Source organism: Pleurotus ostreatus (genome assembly GCF_014466165.1).
Source record: "Pleurotus ostreatus strain PC9 chromosome Unknown scaffold_8, whole genome shotgun sequence".
Lineage (NCBI taxonomy): Eukaryota > Fungi > Basidiomycota > Agaricomycetes > Agaricales > Pleurotaceae > Pleurotus > Pleurotus ostreatus.
The window spans coordinates 1,081,001-1,097,482 of NW_023503163.1; the positions used below are offsets into that span (position 1 = coordinate 1,081,001).

General features: G+C 50.2%; 9 protein-coding genes across 9 annotated transcripts; 6 read left to right on the forward strand and 3 right to left on the reverse strand.

Moving 5' to 3' along the window:
- Positions 1–77: 77 nt before the first annotated feature.
- On the reverse strand, positions 78–1,195 carry ARO7 (chorismate mutase aro7; the record flags this gene model as incomplete). The annotated part of the gene is made up of 5 exons (XM_036780181.1): positions 78–170; positions 232–512; positions 570–841; positions 895–916; positions 976–1,195. 5 exons carry the CDS (start codon positions 1,193–1,195, stop codon positions 78–80), a joined length of 888 nt encoding a protein of 295 aa, XP_036627564.1.
- A 1,658-nt stretch (positions 1,196–2,853) lies between these two features.
- PC9H_010689 (uncharacterized protein) lies at positions 2,854–3,135 on the forward strand (the record flags this gene model as incomplete). Its single annotated transcript, XM_036780182.1, has 1 exon — positions 2,854–3,135. The coding sequence occupies one exon, from the start codon at positions 2,854–2,856 to the stop codon at positions 3,133–3,135; it is 282 nt and encodes a 93-aa protein (XP_036627565.1).
- Positions 3,136–3,956: 821 nt separating this feature from the next.
- PC9H_010690 (uncharacterized protein) lies at positions 3,957–4,421 on the forward strand (the record flags this gene model as incomplete). Its single annotated transcript, XM_036780183.1, has 1 exon — positions 3,957–4,421. The coding sequence occupies one exon, from the start codon at positions 3,957–3,959 to the stop codon at positions 4,419–4,421; it is 465 nt and encodes a 154-aa protein (XP_036627566.1).
- Positions 4,422–5,525: 1,104 nt separating this feature from the next.
- On the forward strand, positions 5,526–6,590 carry THI4 (thiamine metabolism- protein; the record flags this gene model as incomplete). The annotated part of the gene is made up of 4 exons (XM_036780184.1): positions 5,526–5,638; positions 5,688–5,871; positions 5,921–6,386; positions 6,448–6,590. The coding sequence occupies 4 exons, from the start codon at positions 5,526–5,528 to the stop codon at positions 6,588–6,590; spliced, it is 906 nt and encodes a 301-aa protein (XP_036627567.1).
- Positions 6,591–6,863: 273 nt separating this feature from the next.
- Positions 6,864–7,654, forward strand: NAS2 (putative 26S proteasome regulatory subunit; the record flags this gene model as incomplete). Its single annotated transcript, XM_036780185.1, has 4 exons — positions 6,864–7,262; positions 7,312–7,419; positions 7,473–7,564; positions 7,615–7,654. The coding sequence occupies 4 exons, from the start codon at positions 6,864–6,866 to the stop codon at positions 7,652–7,654; spliced, it is 639 nt and encodes a 212-aa protein (XP_036627568.1).
- A 29-nt stretch (positions 7,655–7,683) lies between these two features.
- PC9H_010693 (uncharacterized protein) lies at positions 7,684–9,952 on the reverse strand (the record flags this gene model as incomplete). Its single annotated transcript, XM_036780186.1, has 10 exons — positions 7,684–8,064; positions 8,115–8,199; positions 8,246–9,033; positions 9,086–9,131; positions 9,185–9,242; positions 9,305–9,344; positions 9,396–9,619; positions 9,676–9,731; positions 9,786–9,862; positions 9,926–9,952. 10 exons carry the CDS (start codon positions 9,950–9,952, stop codon positions 7,684–7,686), a joined length of 1,782 nt encoding a protein of 593 aa, XP_036627569.1.
- A 218-nt stretch (positions 9,953–10,170) lies between these two features.
- Positions 10,171–11,101, forward strand: PC9H_010694 (uncharacterized protein; the record flags this gene model as incomplete). Its single annotated transcript, XM_036780187.1, has 5 exons — positions 10,171–10,200; positions 10,597–10,768; positions 10,829–10,894; positions 10,942–10,979; positions 11,036–11,101. 5 exons carry the CDS (start codon positions 10,171–10,173, stop codon positions 11,099–11,101), a joined length of 372 nt encoding a protein of 123 aa, XP_036627570.1.
- Positions 11,102–11,204: 103 nt separating this feature from the next.
- On the reverse strand, positions 11,205–12,256 carry PC9H_010695 (uncharacterized protein; the record flags this gene model as incomplete). The annotated part of the gene is made up of 4 exons (XM_036780188.1): positions 11,205–11,709; positions 11,762–11,839; positions 11,890–11,916; positions 11,976–12,256. 4 exons carry the CDS (start codon positions 12,254–12,256, stop codon positions 11,205–11,207), a joined length of 891 nt encoding a protein of 296 aa, XP_036627571.1.
- Positions 12,257–13,544: 1,288 nt separating this feature from the next.
- ALG6 (Glucosyltransferase-like protein) lies at positions 13,545–16,139 on the forward strand (the record flags this gene model as incomplete). Its single annotated transcript, XM_036780189.1, has 9 exons — positions 13,545–13,654; positions 13,710–14,137; positions 14,189–14,351; positions 14,399–14,573; positions 14,629–14,713; positions 14,769–14,931; positions 14,982–15,527; positions 15,582–15,711; positions 15,768–16,139. 9 exons carry the CDS (start codon positions 13,545–13,547, stop codon positions 16,137–16,139), a joined length of 2,172 nt encoding a protein of 723 aa, XP_036627572.1.
- Between the last annotated feature and the right edge of the window lie 343 nt (positions 16,140–16,482).

A 16,482-nucleotide genomic window follows, 5' to 3' on the forward strand; every position in this document is an offset into this window, starting at 1 on the left:
GTTGATCGATTGATACCTACATACCATTCCTTGGACCGCATCATTCTGGAGTACAGGAGTACTTTGCTGGATTACAATTACAGTGCCAAGTTGTTTTTCGGGCTCTTCTGCATGAGAGCGTCGATATCTTCCTGAGATAAGCCGTCCAACCTACAAAGAAGGTAGTCTACCTAGCATCGCCGCGAGCGAGTTAAGATATATCGAGGGAAGTATCACGAAAGTGACATTTACCTCAACCTTCTTCGTCAACGGGATTAACCAATTCTCATAGAAGTCTACAACCCCGTCGACGTCTAACTTCGCATTTTGCTGGTCGACGCAGGGCGATGGCGCGTCCTCGCCAATGACATCCTGTGCGTAGGTTGCAGCCTTCTTCCGCAGACGCTGAAGTAGTTTACGTTCTACTTCAGGTTTGGTTATAAGAGCATCCAAGGCCTCAGGATTAGGCTTCAGGATGTGGGGGATAAACGCTGCAGGATTTGCTTGGAATTTGGATTCCGAGACAAATTTTCCTATGCAAGGCAATTGGGTCAGATGTGGGGTAGGTGTGTACAGCACTGAGAGCGGACCGTAATGAACGCGCTTGCTGATTGACTGCATGGCCTCTATGTCGATGGTGGCTGCACTGCCGTAATTCCCGTCATCGTTCAACTCTGCGTCTCCATTTACCCGCTTCGACGCCAGTGTGGCTCTTCGAGTAATGCGAGGTACAATGGAATTGACGTAGAACGACAGTACCGACGGGTTCACATTGATTTTATTCGGATGCAGGATCTTGGGGAAGTGGAGGGCGGGGAGGACGGGTTCAGGCAGGTTCTCGGTGAAGGGGTATTCGTCAGGGCTATTCAGAGGACACCGTCAACACTATTCAAGGGCCAGGCTGGGTGTCCCTACCTCGTGTACCGTCTGGCCTTGGCTATAGAGTTACGACGGCTCAACCCGTGAATCATGCGAGCTCCTGCACATGCGACTCACCATGGAAGATTTCTGTTTCCTTCAAGAACCACTCCAGCCAACTCAACTCGCCGAACTCCTTCAAATGGGAGAACGCGCCCCTTTCATAGATTTTGGGATTATGGGCGAACTGGGCACGTTCAATCAACGAGAAGATGATGGTATCTTCGAGCCTGACCAATACGGAGCGGATGCGGTCTAGAGATAGGGGATCGCCCCCCAGCATGAAGTTGGACTGCATGATGCTTCTGGTGGCGAGGGGAAGAGGTCAGGATGGTGGCGAGGAGGATCAGGACCGGAAACGGGTGGCCGGCACATACCGACGGGTTGTTCTACGCTCGCTGTGGCTTAAAACGGTGGTGGTGGAGCCCATGGATCTGTGCACCTGCCGCTACACAAGTAGTACAATCGTAGGCTCTTATATCCCGGTGCGCGTTTCATACCCTTCTCAAATTCCAAAGCTTATTGGAAGTCATCTAGGTGGCCCACAGGGATCATATCACCGTATGTGCATAGCCCTAATGCCGACGATGTACCGCATCGAATAACCGATAGAACCGAAACGGCACAGAAATCCATCCGCCGCCGTACTACAGGCCACCAGCCACCAACACTCAACACTCAACACAAGGAGTCTACTTCAATGTCAACGATCACCGGCTCCGACCAATATCAACGAGTTATTACGATGTGAATGTGCGCAACGGGGACTTGTATTATCGGCTGGATGGAACTAGCATCGGCCTGGCGACAAAACAAGTCCGTATATCGGAAATCCAGTGGCCTTTCTGACCCCCAAGGAATCGAGCATCGAGTCGAAGGACGTCACGTAGCAATGTCGGTTAACGAGTTTGCGTTCACGGATCAACCACTAGTCCTTCCTCAGTGATCCATCACCATCCTTGTAAGCGACCAGTGTATCCGACTCGGCAAGTTTCTCATCCTCGTGGTGACCTCCCGGGGTTCGCACTTCGGGGGGTCCATGGATCGACAACTGGGCAATAGTGCAAGCCATTCTTGGCCTGGCGAAGAACGTGCTCTTCCGGCGGGTGTTATGTACCAGAACTCAACGCTGTGCCTCACTGTTCGATAGCATCGAACCAAGGGAGGAAGAGCGTTACTCTACCGAACGACCAGAAGCCTTCTAAATGAGCTAGGAGGCTCTTCCTGGTCCCCTTTCAGCTTGGTCCCACTCTGCCCGGCCGGTTGCAATCCTCCCTAACGTTGCATTATAGTCGAGGGTTTCCGAACTGTATCATCCGGCCGTTCCACACCCCTCGATCCAACAAGCTCACCACCGTGAAGCCCGTGGGACATGCACTTAGACACGCACGAGGCTGCACGAACTTGAACGACGTTATCGCCGTATATTGACAGACGATGCGGGCAAATACTTCCTCGTATACGCGCCGCGCCGGGTGCGTCGTACGAAGATATTCGGCAATCGCCAAGTTGTCCTCAGAAATGACCGGATCGAAGTGAAGATCATCGCAGAATTGTGGTAGGAATGTCAAGAGATATGAACAGCGGAGGATAGACGGCAGAAAATATAGATTCGAACGGTCGTAAATATTCTTTTCAGAGCTTCGCGGCGAAGAATTCCTCAACGCGGGAATATGTATAGTCAATCTTCCATCGTAAACTGTGTGCAGCAACGAACCCTATATTTCTTGTGATGCCAGTTCCTAGTATGGTGCGGGACACCTAAACACCGCCAATTTGGGACAAGCGCAAAATTGCTCGTTGAGCGGCAACTTACGGAGGATATAGTTGAAGTCAGGAGGTTACAGGCCATAAAAGGAGTGTAAAATGCGAATCAAATTCAATAAAGACATATTGCAGTGTAGTTAACTAGTACGCAGAAACTCATTTTAAATTCCACTACTCTTCAGTACAAAAATGGGACGCAAGAAGAACTCAAAATTCGCAGCAGCAGCCCGAGCGCGAGCTGGTAAAAAAAGAATCGAGGATATTTCCGATGAAAGCGACGTTTGCGATTGGGATGGAACCGTGAACCACAAGTATTGCGAATCAGACAGTGATTCCGATTTCGAGTTTTCACCCAGCAGCGAATCCGACTCCGAGGAGGAGCTTTCAGAGCTTGATGGAGAGGATTTGGTGGAATCCATCGAGGCCGAGAGGAAAAAGCTCGGTCTTCCGGGAGCCATTGGCAATCATTAATTACACCTTCGAGACCTTGAAAGAAAATATGCCCAAGGCTCTTCAATCGGTGAAAGTTGAAACTATCCGGAAATGGGAGCACCGCATGCACCGTTGGATGAATGCATATCATCAAGGGATGGGAGCGAAAGAGGCTCAAATCGAAGTTCGCAGGTTCAGTTCAACAAAGTATAAGTCACATCGCCGTGTTTCTGAGAGGGAAGATTGATACATTATATCTTATCTTATCGTTTTGATTATCAGTAATTACCATATCTGGTTATCAGTGGACCCTGAATTACCATATATACTCATACACGTGACCGCGCAAAATCACCCACAGCCAAAGGAAATAACTCACTCATTTTTGACGTACTTGACAATCGCTCTAGACAAGTTAAACTACTTATAAAATACTATCATTTGGCTAAAGGATCAATCAATCGGGGCCCAAATCATGCCTCCATTTCTGTTGTCCCAAATTGGCGGTGTTTAGGTGTCCCGCACCATAGGAATCCACAGAGCACAGTTTTAGGCGCCGCCTTCAACTAGCTTGCTTCTAACTCCTTCTGTCGGTGACGCTTTTGATGTCAGATGATGAAGCCCACCGACATCATGCGCGAACAACCGGGCCTAAAGACAATCGGACCTGTATGTTGGAGACCCAAGTAATCCTTTCCTGCCTCTCTCGCGTCTTGTTCGGGCCTTTTGGAGCTCGAAAACGTAACTTCGTGATCTGAACTGCCTTGGGGGAGCCCAAGCTCACGTCTCATCACAGCATCAACGACGGTATAAAAGGCGTGCATACTTTCCACTGATGTCACCTAGTCCTATCTCCAGTCATGACTGGAGGCTCACGGCTGCCATTACTCGTCGTCCAGTATGCAATATCTGGGAACACCAGGCGCACAGAACACTGGGCCCTTGCCGCAGTCACCGACATCGACCAAAGCAGCGCGCGTATATTCCATATGAAGGGCAACACGGATACCTTTGCATTGGATGTCCTCGATGTCCCCAATATCACGAAATCCCGAAGCTACCGCGGTGGTTTTCAAGTCGGGGAGATCAGCGGGAGTCGATTGCACGACCTCGAGCTATGGGTTACTCAGATTCCAGTGCACAGGAATAACCCGAAATGGGACTGCCAGACTTGGGTAATTGAGATGCTGAGGGAGATGCACATGGATGGCCGGGCGGTGGTGTATGATGGTGTTTCGGAGAGCGGGATACGGAAAGCGCTTGAGGAGGAAATGGCTAACGATGAGGTGGGGTATGAATTGGTTGATGAGAGATTGAAGAATTGACTGAGCGAACGATGATCTAATTGGTGCGCGTGCTTCCCCTTGTTAATGGGCTGATGGGACTTCATCCGTGCGAGGTATTCTGCAGATGAGCATGATTTCCGCGCTGTGGCACAGCCTTGCAAACCAGTAAGTAAACGCTGCTTCTCTTTTGATACCGTATTGACAATCTTCACACTTTTATGTCGCGATGCCAGAATCACTTGACTTCATTTTCAAAGGAAGTGTATGTCTACGACTCGTTTCTCCTTCAACTCCGTGGACGCTCACTAGCAGCTGCTGATAACATTAGATCTCTGTCGTATCAGACGCAATGGTATAGATCGTTACCCGACAAGTGGTGCTTGTCTCCTCTTTAAATACGAGACCTTGCACATGAATCGACGTTCTTGCAGTTTTCAGCTCCCAGCAGTACCTCTTAAGCTTATCGTTTAACCATCGGCGTGTCAACGATAGGGAGGAACAGGTTGACTAATAACGGAGAGACCTTTTGTAATCGGGATGTGTCCTCTCGGCTGGATCCCACCGGCTCCGGGTTATCTTGTAATTTGGTTCTCCGTGAGTCCAAATCTTCGTATGTAAATTGATTCGCATACGGTCGAGAATCTAACCTTCTGCAACCTTCTGCAAGGTGGCATGGCCGGCATGGGACAGTCGAAGCTCCAGCTTCTTATCAACGTTTCTAGATTTCCAGAAAGGCAAATCTCCCAGGGCGGTGGTATTTGCCATAATTCAATGCGCCAGGCAGCACCGTGCCATCGCTGCGCGAGGAATGTACCGTCGAATCAATGTTTGATAAGCTGCTTGCCTCTGCTTGCTTGGGCTTTTTTTTATCGCCAAGCCATCGGTTTCTCTGTCTGAAGACGACACATGCTCTGCAGCATGCGTGTGGGGATTCGTCCCACTCCTTCTGTACCTTCTTTGTCTCCGTGTTATTGAGACCTCGACTTCTATTGGATATCGAGGTTCCCTGAGGTTCCCCAAATAATTGGTATCTGTGGGCTTATGCTCCGATGACACCATACTGTTCCCAGAGGTTTATAAGGGAGAGGGGCTCTGGGAGAATTCACTAACTCTTTGTCTCGTCTCTAGTCGCTTGCTGCCAATATGCCTTTCGAAGCCCCTTCCCAAGACAACTATGACACCACCGAAAACTACGATGGCGGGTACAAATTCGCACCAATCGAAGAAGCGGAAGTGTCTCGGGCTATGATCAAACGGTAAGATTACGTTGTAATCTCATGTGTGGTTGATTCATATATCATGCAGGTACTTCGATACTATGTACGAGCGAGCCGTATCGGACGTGGTCATTGTGGGGGCTGGAAGCGCCGGCTTATCTTGTGCCTACCACTTGGGAAAGACGCGCCCAGATCTCAAGATCACTATCGTCGAGGCCAATGTAGCGCCAGGCGGAGGCGCTTGGCTTGGTGGCCAATTAATGACACCTATGGTATGTATCTACCGCAGTTTAAGGTACTCAAACTCAAAGGAACCTCTAGGTGGTCAGAAAACCAGCGCACCTTTTCCTCAAAGAGGTCGGCGTACCATTCGAGGACGAAGGTGCATTCGTCGTCGTCAAGCATGCTGCGCTCTTTACATCCACGCTGCTATCCCGCGTCCTCTCCATGGACAACGTCGTCATGATGAACGCTACGGCCGTCGAAGATCTCGTCATCCGCGAGGACTTCCAGGGCAGGCAGCGCGTTGGCGGTGTCGTCACTAACTGGACACTCGTCGCCCTCAACCACGATACGCAATCCTGCATGGACCCCAACACCATCACCGCCCCCGTCGTCGTGTCCGCTACGGGTCACGATGGCCCAATGGGAGCCTTCTCCGCGAAACGACTCGTTAGTGCTGGGTTGCTCAAGGAACTCGGAAATATGAGGGGCTTGGATATGAACCGAGCTGAACCCGCCATCGTCAACAATACCCGCGAGGTTGCACCTGGTTTGATCATGACTGGTAAGTGCTACCGGATTTATTGGGCAAGATTAGATAGCCTGATTAACTGCTTCATCCGCAGGTATGGAATTGTCTGAGCACGACGGTTGCAACCGGATGGGACCGACGTTTGGTGCCATGATGGCGAGTGGCATCAAAGCCGCTAAGGAAGCTATGCGTGCTTTAGACACCCATACTATCACCAAGGGAAAAGTCGTTGCCTGAACTTTGTAGCGATTTACATCAATGATGCTCTCATCAAAACTGCACCAGAGTGCACAATATCAAACCATCGTGTAACTGTAATAAATTGTTTACCTAGAAATATCACCAGTCTCTCCTCAACCTTCTCGATGACTACCTTGAACTTAAGTTACTTAGCCGAGAATTGATCAAATTCTCGTGCTCCTTGCCCTATGCAATGAGTCGAGACAATGGGATGAAACGCGTCATGAATTCGGGCGCCTATCTAATCAGCTACCACTTCCATTAACGATCATGGGCTTCACCCTACCGACTGCCACTGAGAATCCCCGCGATAGGGCAAGCGCTCTGATATCCAAGAAAGAAGATATAGAATCAGAAATCAAATCCCAACTTGCCATCCTCCAAGCCAACGACTCTACCATACAGTCGCCGCTTGTCGATGCGGATGGTTTTCCTCGCGCAGACATTGATGTGTGGGCCGTGCGCACCGCGAGGGTGCGCATCATCGAGCTTAGGAACGACCTCAAAGATGTCACGAATGAGATAGGGAAGGTTCTGGAAACAGTCTACTCTCCGAGCGCTGGCGCCGGGCAGGATAACGCCAACGTTGAATCTCCCACTAAGATCGACGTTCCAGAGCCATTCGCACGAGTTGATGGTGTAGCTCCTGGTAGCCCAGCTGCAGAATCGGTGAGTATGCGCGACGCTAGTGAAACACGGAACTCATCTCAATGTCTAGGGTATGCAACGGGAGGACCTCATCACAAAATTCGGTACATTGACCAAGGCATCGTTCTCCTCCTCTTCACTCCAGCCACTGGCTGAGCTGGTCAATGGGAGCGAAAATGTATGTGGCGATCATGGACGTTGTCCTATTCATCGCTGATCTAGTTTGGACAGCGTGTCATTCAGATCCGCGTGCTCCGAACGGGGCAGACAATCGTCCTCAGTTTGACACCAAGGCAAGGATGGGGAGGTCGGGGTATGCTTGGGTAAGTGTTCTCTAAAGTGCACGTTATGTCAAACTAAATGTGTCCTCCAGATGCCATATCGTCCCATACGCCAAGGCTTCATCTTCATAGGATAGATATAACAAATACATCCATGTACATTACAATTTCCCTTTCAATGGTTGCTCGTCGAATACGATAGAATAGTTGGATTCCAAGCGGTCTGAACGTGCGTTCCTTGCCCGAGTTAAATCTGTAAGAGCCTTTGTTAAGCCCCCCTCTATGACCCAACGGTTGAACACCTCAGAATCCACATGTTTCTGGCTGTCATTGACCGCATTGGACCAAATGGCTTGCTCGAGGAGGTACACGCTTGATGCAACATGTCCCACCACGAAGAGGCCAGCTCGGGGCATGAGGGAGGGCACTGGTTGCTTGTACGCGTCGATCAGCTCATCTAAGGCAGGTCGTAGAATATCGAACGCTTCTTTATACCCGGCAGCCAAAGCTTCAGGGCAAGAAGCGATTACTCCTTTACCCCACTGAATGAAGTGTCAGCGTTGTTAATGCGGATGAGGAGTCATGATCTTACGTTGACAAACGACAATACGACGGAGGGGTCTCTCGCCGCGCGAACGATATCCAGGGCAAGGATGTTCGTAGTGCCTTCCCATATCCTATGCATAGTGAGTAAGCACTAATGAGGTGATGTTGGTGCCTTACTTCTCAACCAAGGCATCCCGGATTTGGCGGCCAAACCCGTTCTCTTCCATATAACCAGCTCCACCAAGGCAGGCCATCGCATCCTCCATAGCAGTGGCGGCATGCTCGGCAACAAAGGCCTTCGCCGTGGGTGTGAGCATCTTCAATCTGTTTAGTTCGTCTTGAGTAGCAACACCGCATTCCGATTTGCCGAGTAGTCTGACTGCGCCGAAGGAGAGATGAGCAAGAGCGCGATACACGAGGTTGATAGACGCTAAGCCCGCGACATGTAGGGGGTTATCTTGCAGAAGCTGTGTGCCCTGATGAATGGCGCGAACGCGAGCGTACGCAGTGGCAATAGAAAGACATTTGCGAAGTCCACCCACAGTCCCGGTAGCAGAATACAATCGAGTGATGTTGAGAACAGGGGTAATTTGCTTGACCCCCTGATTTTGGTTACCGATGAGATAGGCCTCTGTATTTTGAAGAGACAGTTCAGCCGTTGGTACGGGGATGGTGCCAAATTTATTCTTTAGCCTGTGAACGAAGATGTTGTTGCTGATAGCTGATGGTTTGGCATCAGAAGGCTGGCGAAGCAGAGGAAGCCGCAGGGGAACCAAAAACAGAGACAATCCCCTCGAACCATCTTGCAGAGAACCCGTGCGGGCCAGCGCGACAGAAATGTCACTATCGGTAGCACTCGAGAACCACTTGAAACCGTCCAGATGATAAACTGGCCCAAATTGTCCACTTTGCCCACTGTACGCTGCCTTGGTCTCCGTAAGAGATACATCAGACCCGCCTGGCCGCTGTGCTAAGTGTTGAAAGGAGAAGAAGACACGAGGGAGGTTGAATACTAACCTCAGTCATCCATTGCCCAGCGGTGAAGGCAACTTGTGGATCACGACTTGAGGCTGTCTGTTAGCGGCTTTAACTATGTCCAATGGGCCAGTGACTGACCTGATGAGCTTCGGTAGTACGTGCTCTTTCATTGCGGGTGAGCCAGCTAACTCGATCACTGAACGTAACAGTTCAGAAACGAATAAGAAAGGCGAGCTGCAAATGGCCTAGTTCACTTACCTCGAGCGGCGCCATCAGACATACTGAGGGGGCAGAATACCTGAAAACGATTCAGCTAAATTTGTCCTCAGGCAAAGATGGTTTGCCTTACCATGTGGGAGTCACCACTCATGAGAAGCACCTTCGCAAACCCGTACGAGCGACTATGTTCTCCGTATGTCCTCTCGTAGAATATCCCAGGCATGCCTTCTTTCTGGGCTATGGCTTTCAGGCCCCGCCAACCCTCGCTGGTTTGTAGATCGTCGATTCTGCGCCCCCATTGATCATATTGGACGAGATTTGGTGGTGTCACTTTCGTGCCCATGTCTCGAATGGCTAGAGGGGAAGTTAGTGAGCCAAATCGTCCCTTGTCCGCCAAGGACAGTCCTTACAAGTGAGGACCTCATTGCCGAATCGAACCAGGTCTTGGTTGATTTCTTCAAAGACACTAAAGTTCAACGGTGAGTGACGAACTCCTTCGAGTAAGTTCCGTTAGTAGTACCTTGGGGGTAATGTCCTCTTAAGTATGCCTCGGAGAACAGGGTCTGACGTATAGACGTTCTCCTCCTTGTAAGGGGGCTGCGAGGTAGATGAGATTTATTCAGAGTGCCGCATCGGTTACGGCTAACGTTCTCAACTCACGATTTGAAAGCCTTCCTCAATGCGCATTTCGATGGTGGAGGGGTTGCACTGTGGGGTCAAAGCAACCAGCAATCATCATATGGGGTATTTGAACCCGGGAGCCTTGATGACCGAGTCCGAGCCCGAATATTGTGAAATCCACGTTAAGCAACTTGACATACCCACATGCGGACCAAAGCAGTCACGGGAGTCACCGTCGTGATGGACCCTGCATAGCCCAGTTGCTACCACATCCGACTCGGAATATGGCTGCTTGTCTTCGTTTCACCCGTCGCGTAAGTCCAAACTGTTGCTCCTGATGTGATAATCAACTGAGTGACAGAACACAGGTGTGGAAGTCCTTCATTGATCACCAAGGTGTGGTTCTTTGCTTTGTTTTCGGTGTGCATTTGGCCAAATACTTTGGTGGCAGGGCACGACGCAACATGCTTTCCAAATGTGAGTTGATCTCTAGCTTGGGATGAAAGACTACAGCTTATCCGGAATGTCAGCTTGTCGTTCATCGAGCCGTCCCAGGCTCGGTGGAAGCTTCCTTGAAGATTGAACCGTATAACAGTCTGTGGTCGAGTTTTACTCATAAACCTGATTCTCACGTGTGCCATTTAGTCAACAGAGTCGGGGTATGCCAGCGCATTCGTCGTCTATATGTATAACTCTGACATATTGGCAAGACTGTTCATGGTGGCCTCATACTATCGCTCACGGACACCCTTGGCTCTCTCGCCGTGGCCTCGAAGGGCCATTTCATGACCGGTGTATCGACTGATATCCAAACGTCGTTCGTCAAACCCGCTGGCAGGCCAGGCGACGTCCTACACATGAAAGCATCGTTAATTGCAATGGGCGAGTATTTTTAGCTTAGTGGGACAACCCGAGTGAGGCTCATGCGGTCTAATCACCCAGGGAAATCCCTAGCGTATACAAGGGTCGATTTCACCGATCCTAAAGGCAACCTGGTTGCTTATGGAAGTAGGTGTCTAGGCATGTTGAACGCTCCGTTGCTCACTTTGTTCAAGCTCACACGAAATATGTCGGGAAATCTTCAGTGCATCCGGTATGTTGCTTCTTGTAGTTGCGGTATGATTTGCTGACAGTTCCCCTCCGGCCAAGAAAAACGTGAAATTGTCGAACGACGGTGAAATAGTGCTTGAAGGTGAAGATTTAGACGTAGATTGAACATTCAGTACAGCTGTGAGTTAAATACATCAAGTCCACCAGCCCGAGTGTTGAGCGTTCAAAAGCCGGTCCGCTTCCAAGCGTGCCTCTCGCCGCCTATGACTTACGAATGCCCAACCACCGTCCAAGAACTGATGGTCTCTCCCTCGCTGTGTCTTCTACTAGCATCACCCAGCAACTCGTCTGATCGTCTGTTGGTCGTGTCAGGGCGTGATCGCTCTAGTTTCATCATTTCAGCTTCTATGATGCGCATCTGATCCTGGAGGTATTTGATTCGCCTATCCGAAGGCTCGACAATGGGTGCCGCGTTGGGTAGAAATCCCCGTGGTTTGAATGTGTCGGAGTACGCTACTTCATTGCCTATCTTGGCTGGATATGGCGCAATACCATTCTTTCTGGCCCTTTTCCGACGTCGCCAAACACATACACCCACCGCGAGCAGAGCAACTACCACAACAATACCGCAAAGTACACCCACCGCAATAATAATGCCCGCCGGTGGAGCGTGAATGCTGCCGCGTTCCGTGCTTAGTGTTGTTGGCAATGGGGCTTCTGTGGTCACAGTCTCGATGACTGTCGGAGTCGACGCACTCAACCCGCTAGAGATGCTATCCCCCAAGTTGTGGCTTAGTCCCTTTTATACTGCGTATAAATGCTTACTCTTCGACCGTGACCTTGAAGGGCTCGCTGCTTCCCTGGACCATATCGCCTTCAACGATGGGCCCCGAAGCTGACGTCCTTCTCCCTCGTCAGCGCACTTCTACCGTGGTTGAGGTCGGAGTACACACCGCTTTGATGCGTAAAGCCGATACTGGCTAAGAGCGGATGATTGATTGGTCCATCGAGCACTCATCAAAGGGAGAATTAGACTTACCCTGGAGATGTCTTCGGAACTGTGAATGCAACTGATGTTTTCTCGGCCCCAGTAGCAGTCATCTTTTGTACTTCAGGACAATATAGCCGTACTTGTCCGCCAGTCAAGTCGTAGTTGCTGGGTCCTATGCAGAGAAAGCAGGTCGGAGGGTCTTGGCCATCCACGCGTACAGTGGCGTTTAGCGATCCACCTGGGTTGATCACCGTAGGTTCAACGCTAAGAAACCACATCGCACTGGCAGACGATAGAAAAAGCAGTAGCCCACAGGAGGAGGCCTTCATGAGAAGTTTGAAGAGAGCAAGATGTACGAGGCTGAATATTTATGTCGGCCGGAAACATTGTATGATACTGGATTCCGACATCTTTGTGATTCAAACCCTGATGGTCTTCATGGAGTCTGAATCTGATCGTAGTAGCAGTAGAACATTGCCTGAAACCTACTTAGCTACTCGTCGTGAGCTACAGATATCAATGAAATACTTAGATACTTCGATTCAATACAACGGACGCGAAGCACGGGTCAGCTACTAGCGGAGTATTGTACTATTACAGTCTGTCTATATACAACAACCCGACCAATAGACTTTCCTGTAAATAATTTCGCTATGGTTCACCATTCGCGCATACGACGCGTCCAAAAACTTATCGGCACACTGATATTAGGCTGAGCTTCAAAGAACAGAATCTAATGAGCTAAATTTGCGAAGTTTCGTAACACTGAGCCCAAGCGGCATTCATATGGGCACCTCATCGCCAGACATGTCGGGCTCACTCGGTGCCTCGTTTTCTAGCAAGCAAAGCCGCACCTGAGACTGAATCTCACTGATGAATCCATGGACTACATCCTAAGGGCACTGATCCTATAGGCAAGTCTGAGTCTGGCTCTCTCTTGGCGTACTTGGCATATGATGCTTTATGCACATATATACTGCTCTTCGTTCTCAATTTCTCAAGTCTGGAGTAAAGGCACCCCCTGACCGGCACCCCCTGACCCCACACAAACTCAACTGAATTATTCAACCCGACTTCACTATTGGAATTACCATCCAATGGCAGGCCCATCACCAGCGAAAGTCGGATATGCATCCTAATGTGATTATATCTACAGGTATATCATGTACTCACATCTCACAGTTTGTTGCCTCATGGTTCAACCAAACAAAATCAAGCACTTGCCTGTTGAGCAGTGGACCGTATGGGTACCTTTATACATAGCCTATAAATATTTGACATTCCACCTCTTCTCGTCAGGGAGTGTCTCCTTTGAGCTCCTATTTTTACATCTACAACGCAAGGTGTGGACTGGTCTTGCCGGCGGGGGGCGGGGCGGTGAGTCACGCGTCACAACCATACCCTTGATGTTCGCCACCGTAAGAGAGTACGCTGTCCGCTGTAGATTGTAGATTTCTTGTCTGTAAACAATGTCGCTATCGTTCACCGTTTTTGCACGCCACTGTAAGATGCTCAATTGTCGCGGACCTGAGGGCTGGTGGTAAACGAGCGTCTACTGGGGATAAGCGCCTTGAATACTCCGGAGTCTAACACTTCCACCACAGCCGTCACCTGGCCATGGAAAGCCTAAATCCCAGCCAACAGCCATTCCCTTCTTCCACTACAACCTCAAGGAGCCAAACGGGTCCTCAGGAACAATCTCCTACCCGTCCAAGGCTCAATTTAAAGTTCGTAGACATCGTCCACGGTGATGGCGATCCGGGCTGAATAACATAACGACAGATCCGACTCGCAGCCGCATGCTTCCCCAGAAATCCTAGCTCCAACACCGCGCCGACACCTACTCGAAAGCTCGGAGAGTCAGCACTGGTTGCGGACTCCTCCATTATCCCCGTCATCATCGAGAGGTGTTTCCCCCGTGTCCTTGTTCAGTTCTGCATCACTGGAACGGCGTGTCCGGACTACATCGTACTATTCAACCAGACCATCTAGCGCTAGTTTGAGGTCCTTATTTGACTCCGATAAGGCCAAAGAGTTGACTGGCAACGGGAGGAAGCATGAGGCATCCGAGAAGCAGGACGTCGAGATGAGCATGGGCCGCATGTGGGTGAGGTGGATGCACAAGCGTAACATGAAAGAATGGGTCGCGCCGGCCCTCGTGGCAGTCAGCACGCTGCTCAAGTGGTGCATTGGCTTGGGGTCGTACTCCGGTTCGTCTTTGCCTTCCATTGCTGTAATGCGTCACTGAACCGCGTCTTTAGGGGAGGCTACACCCCCGATGTTCGGCGACTATGAAGCCCAGCGGCATTGGATGGAACTCACCGTCCATCTCCATACCAGCCAGTGGTACACATATGACCTTGAGTACTGGGGCCTTGATTACCCTCCGCTCACGGCGTATGTCTCTTGGATATGTGGCAAAATGTACGTAGCAAGCCCGGCGAGCCCGCATGCACTGATAGCACATCCAGTGGATATTGGATCAACCCTGCGTGGGTGGCTCTCGACGCCTCTCGTGGTATTGAAACGTCCGAGAGCAAAGTTTTCATGCGAGCAACTGTGTTGGCTTGGGATCTACTGATATATGTCCCCGCCCTGCTCATGTTTGTGAAGACATGGCAAGCTAGTCGCTCAAATCGTACCCAAGTGCGCCGTTGATTTCTTGATTGCTCTCGCTAACTGACCCTTGCAATTCCACTAGAACCTATCGTTTTTAACTCTCCTTTTTCAACCCGCGCTCCTTCTCATCGATTTCGGTCACTTTCAATATAACTCTGTCATGTTAGGTATCTTTCTTCCATCGTTCTATTATAGGTATAGGCTGAACACGCTTGGGTGTAGGACTTACTATCCTTGCGCTCAATTTCTTTGCGCAAGGTCAAGACGTACTTGGTGCCGTCTGCTTCGTTTTGAGTCTGGGCTTCAAGCAGATGTCATTGTATTATGCACCAGCAATAGGCTCGTATTTGCTTAGTAAATGCATATATCTCGGCCCCAGAGCAGGGTTCGTGGTGTTGTCTTCGTTCTCTGCTTAGTTTTTGACACCGTCTATAGATGGCGTTTATTTGTGCGGCTTGCGATCGTGACCACAGCCTCATTTGTGTTACTTTTCCTGCCCTTCCTCCCGCCTTTTGCGCGTTTCGAGGCAATCTTACAACCAATCAAACGGATATTTCCGTTTGCTCGTGGTCTTTTCGAAGACAAAGTTGCCAATTTCTGGTGCGCATCCAACGTGGTTTTCAAATGGAAGAGATGGGCCAGTACAGCCGTCCTTGTCAAACTTTCAACGGTGTTCACACTTCTGGCATTCCTGCCTGGTGTGTTCATTCTCATCCGGACCGCCATCAAAACATCGGTCAGTGCAACAGACCCCGCCAATGACACCAGTAGTTCAGTTAGCTCGACACATTCGCCGACGCTACCTTTACTCCCCTACGCACTCCTGACATCGGCCATGTCGTTCTTCCTGTTCTCTTTCCAAGTCCACGAGAAAACTATCCTTCTACCCCTTCTTCCCCTCACCCTACTCCTATGCGGCGCACCCGCGGGCTCCGCCATGTTTGGGTGGGGAGTGCTGGTGAACAACATCGCTGTGTTTAGGTACGTCTTGTCTTTCGGCGCGTCCCCGTTCTTGTTTTCTTATGTGTTACGTAGTATGTGGCCATTGCTGAAGCGCGACGGTCTTGGACTTCAGTATATAATAACCGTGCTACTATGGAACAAACTAATTGGATATGATCCTCGAAGACTACCCTCGAAATCATTTGTACAGCTACTGTCATTCGTGCGTCCTGTATACTGTGCCCTTGGTTTACGTCCCACTGATACACCTACCTCCAGGCTGTTTACGGGGCGGCTGGTTTGCTTCATCTTGCTGAGTTCATCTTCCCAGCACCTTCACGATACCCCGACATCTTTTCCGTCCTCAATGTACTCATAAGCACCCCCGTGTTTATCCTCGCTTGGCTTTGGAGCATCAAGAATGGGATTGAAGTAGGATGGGCGTTGGGCGGATTAGGTCAAGTGCGGAAGGTTACTTCTACAGCTCCAGCTCCAGCCCCCACCGGTGCCTCTTTGACCGAAGCAACAGTGAGACGAGGGGTTACCAGGGCTGCAAGCCTGGGATTCTCGAGCGGTAGGAGACGAGCACCGACGGCTAGTTCTGCGAGTAGTTCCGGTAGACCTAGGACTGCTACGAACATGGGCACATGAGGCGACATACAGCGTGCGACATTGTAGTTTTATCGACCAAATGCCAGTCATCATGCATCGTTGATGTAAAGCACGAGAAAGCACCGAGCAGGACTACTAATCAATATCTCTGGCGAGCGCTCGATCTGGACCCAAGATGACGGTGGTGTATACCTTCGCGAGAAAGGTCGGCGCGCAATTGCGTGGTGTACGAGGAGAGCGGATATTCATCTGGAAGACAAGCTGCCTTTGTATTGTGCCCCACCATTTTCAATCAAACATGAGAATTCTACGGTTGCTCTTTGGTAAGGAACCTGATTATTAGTCATTAGGATAAGTAGTATCGCATTGTACAGGTGTTGGA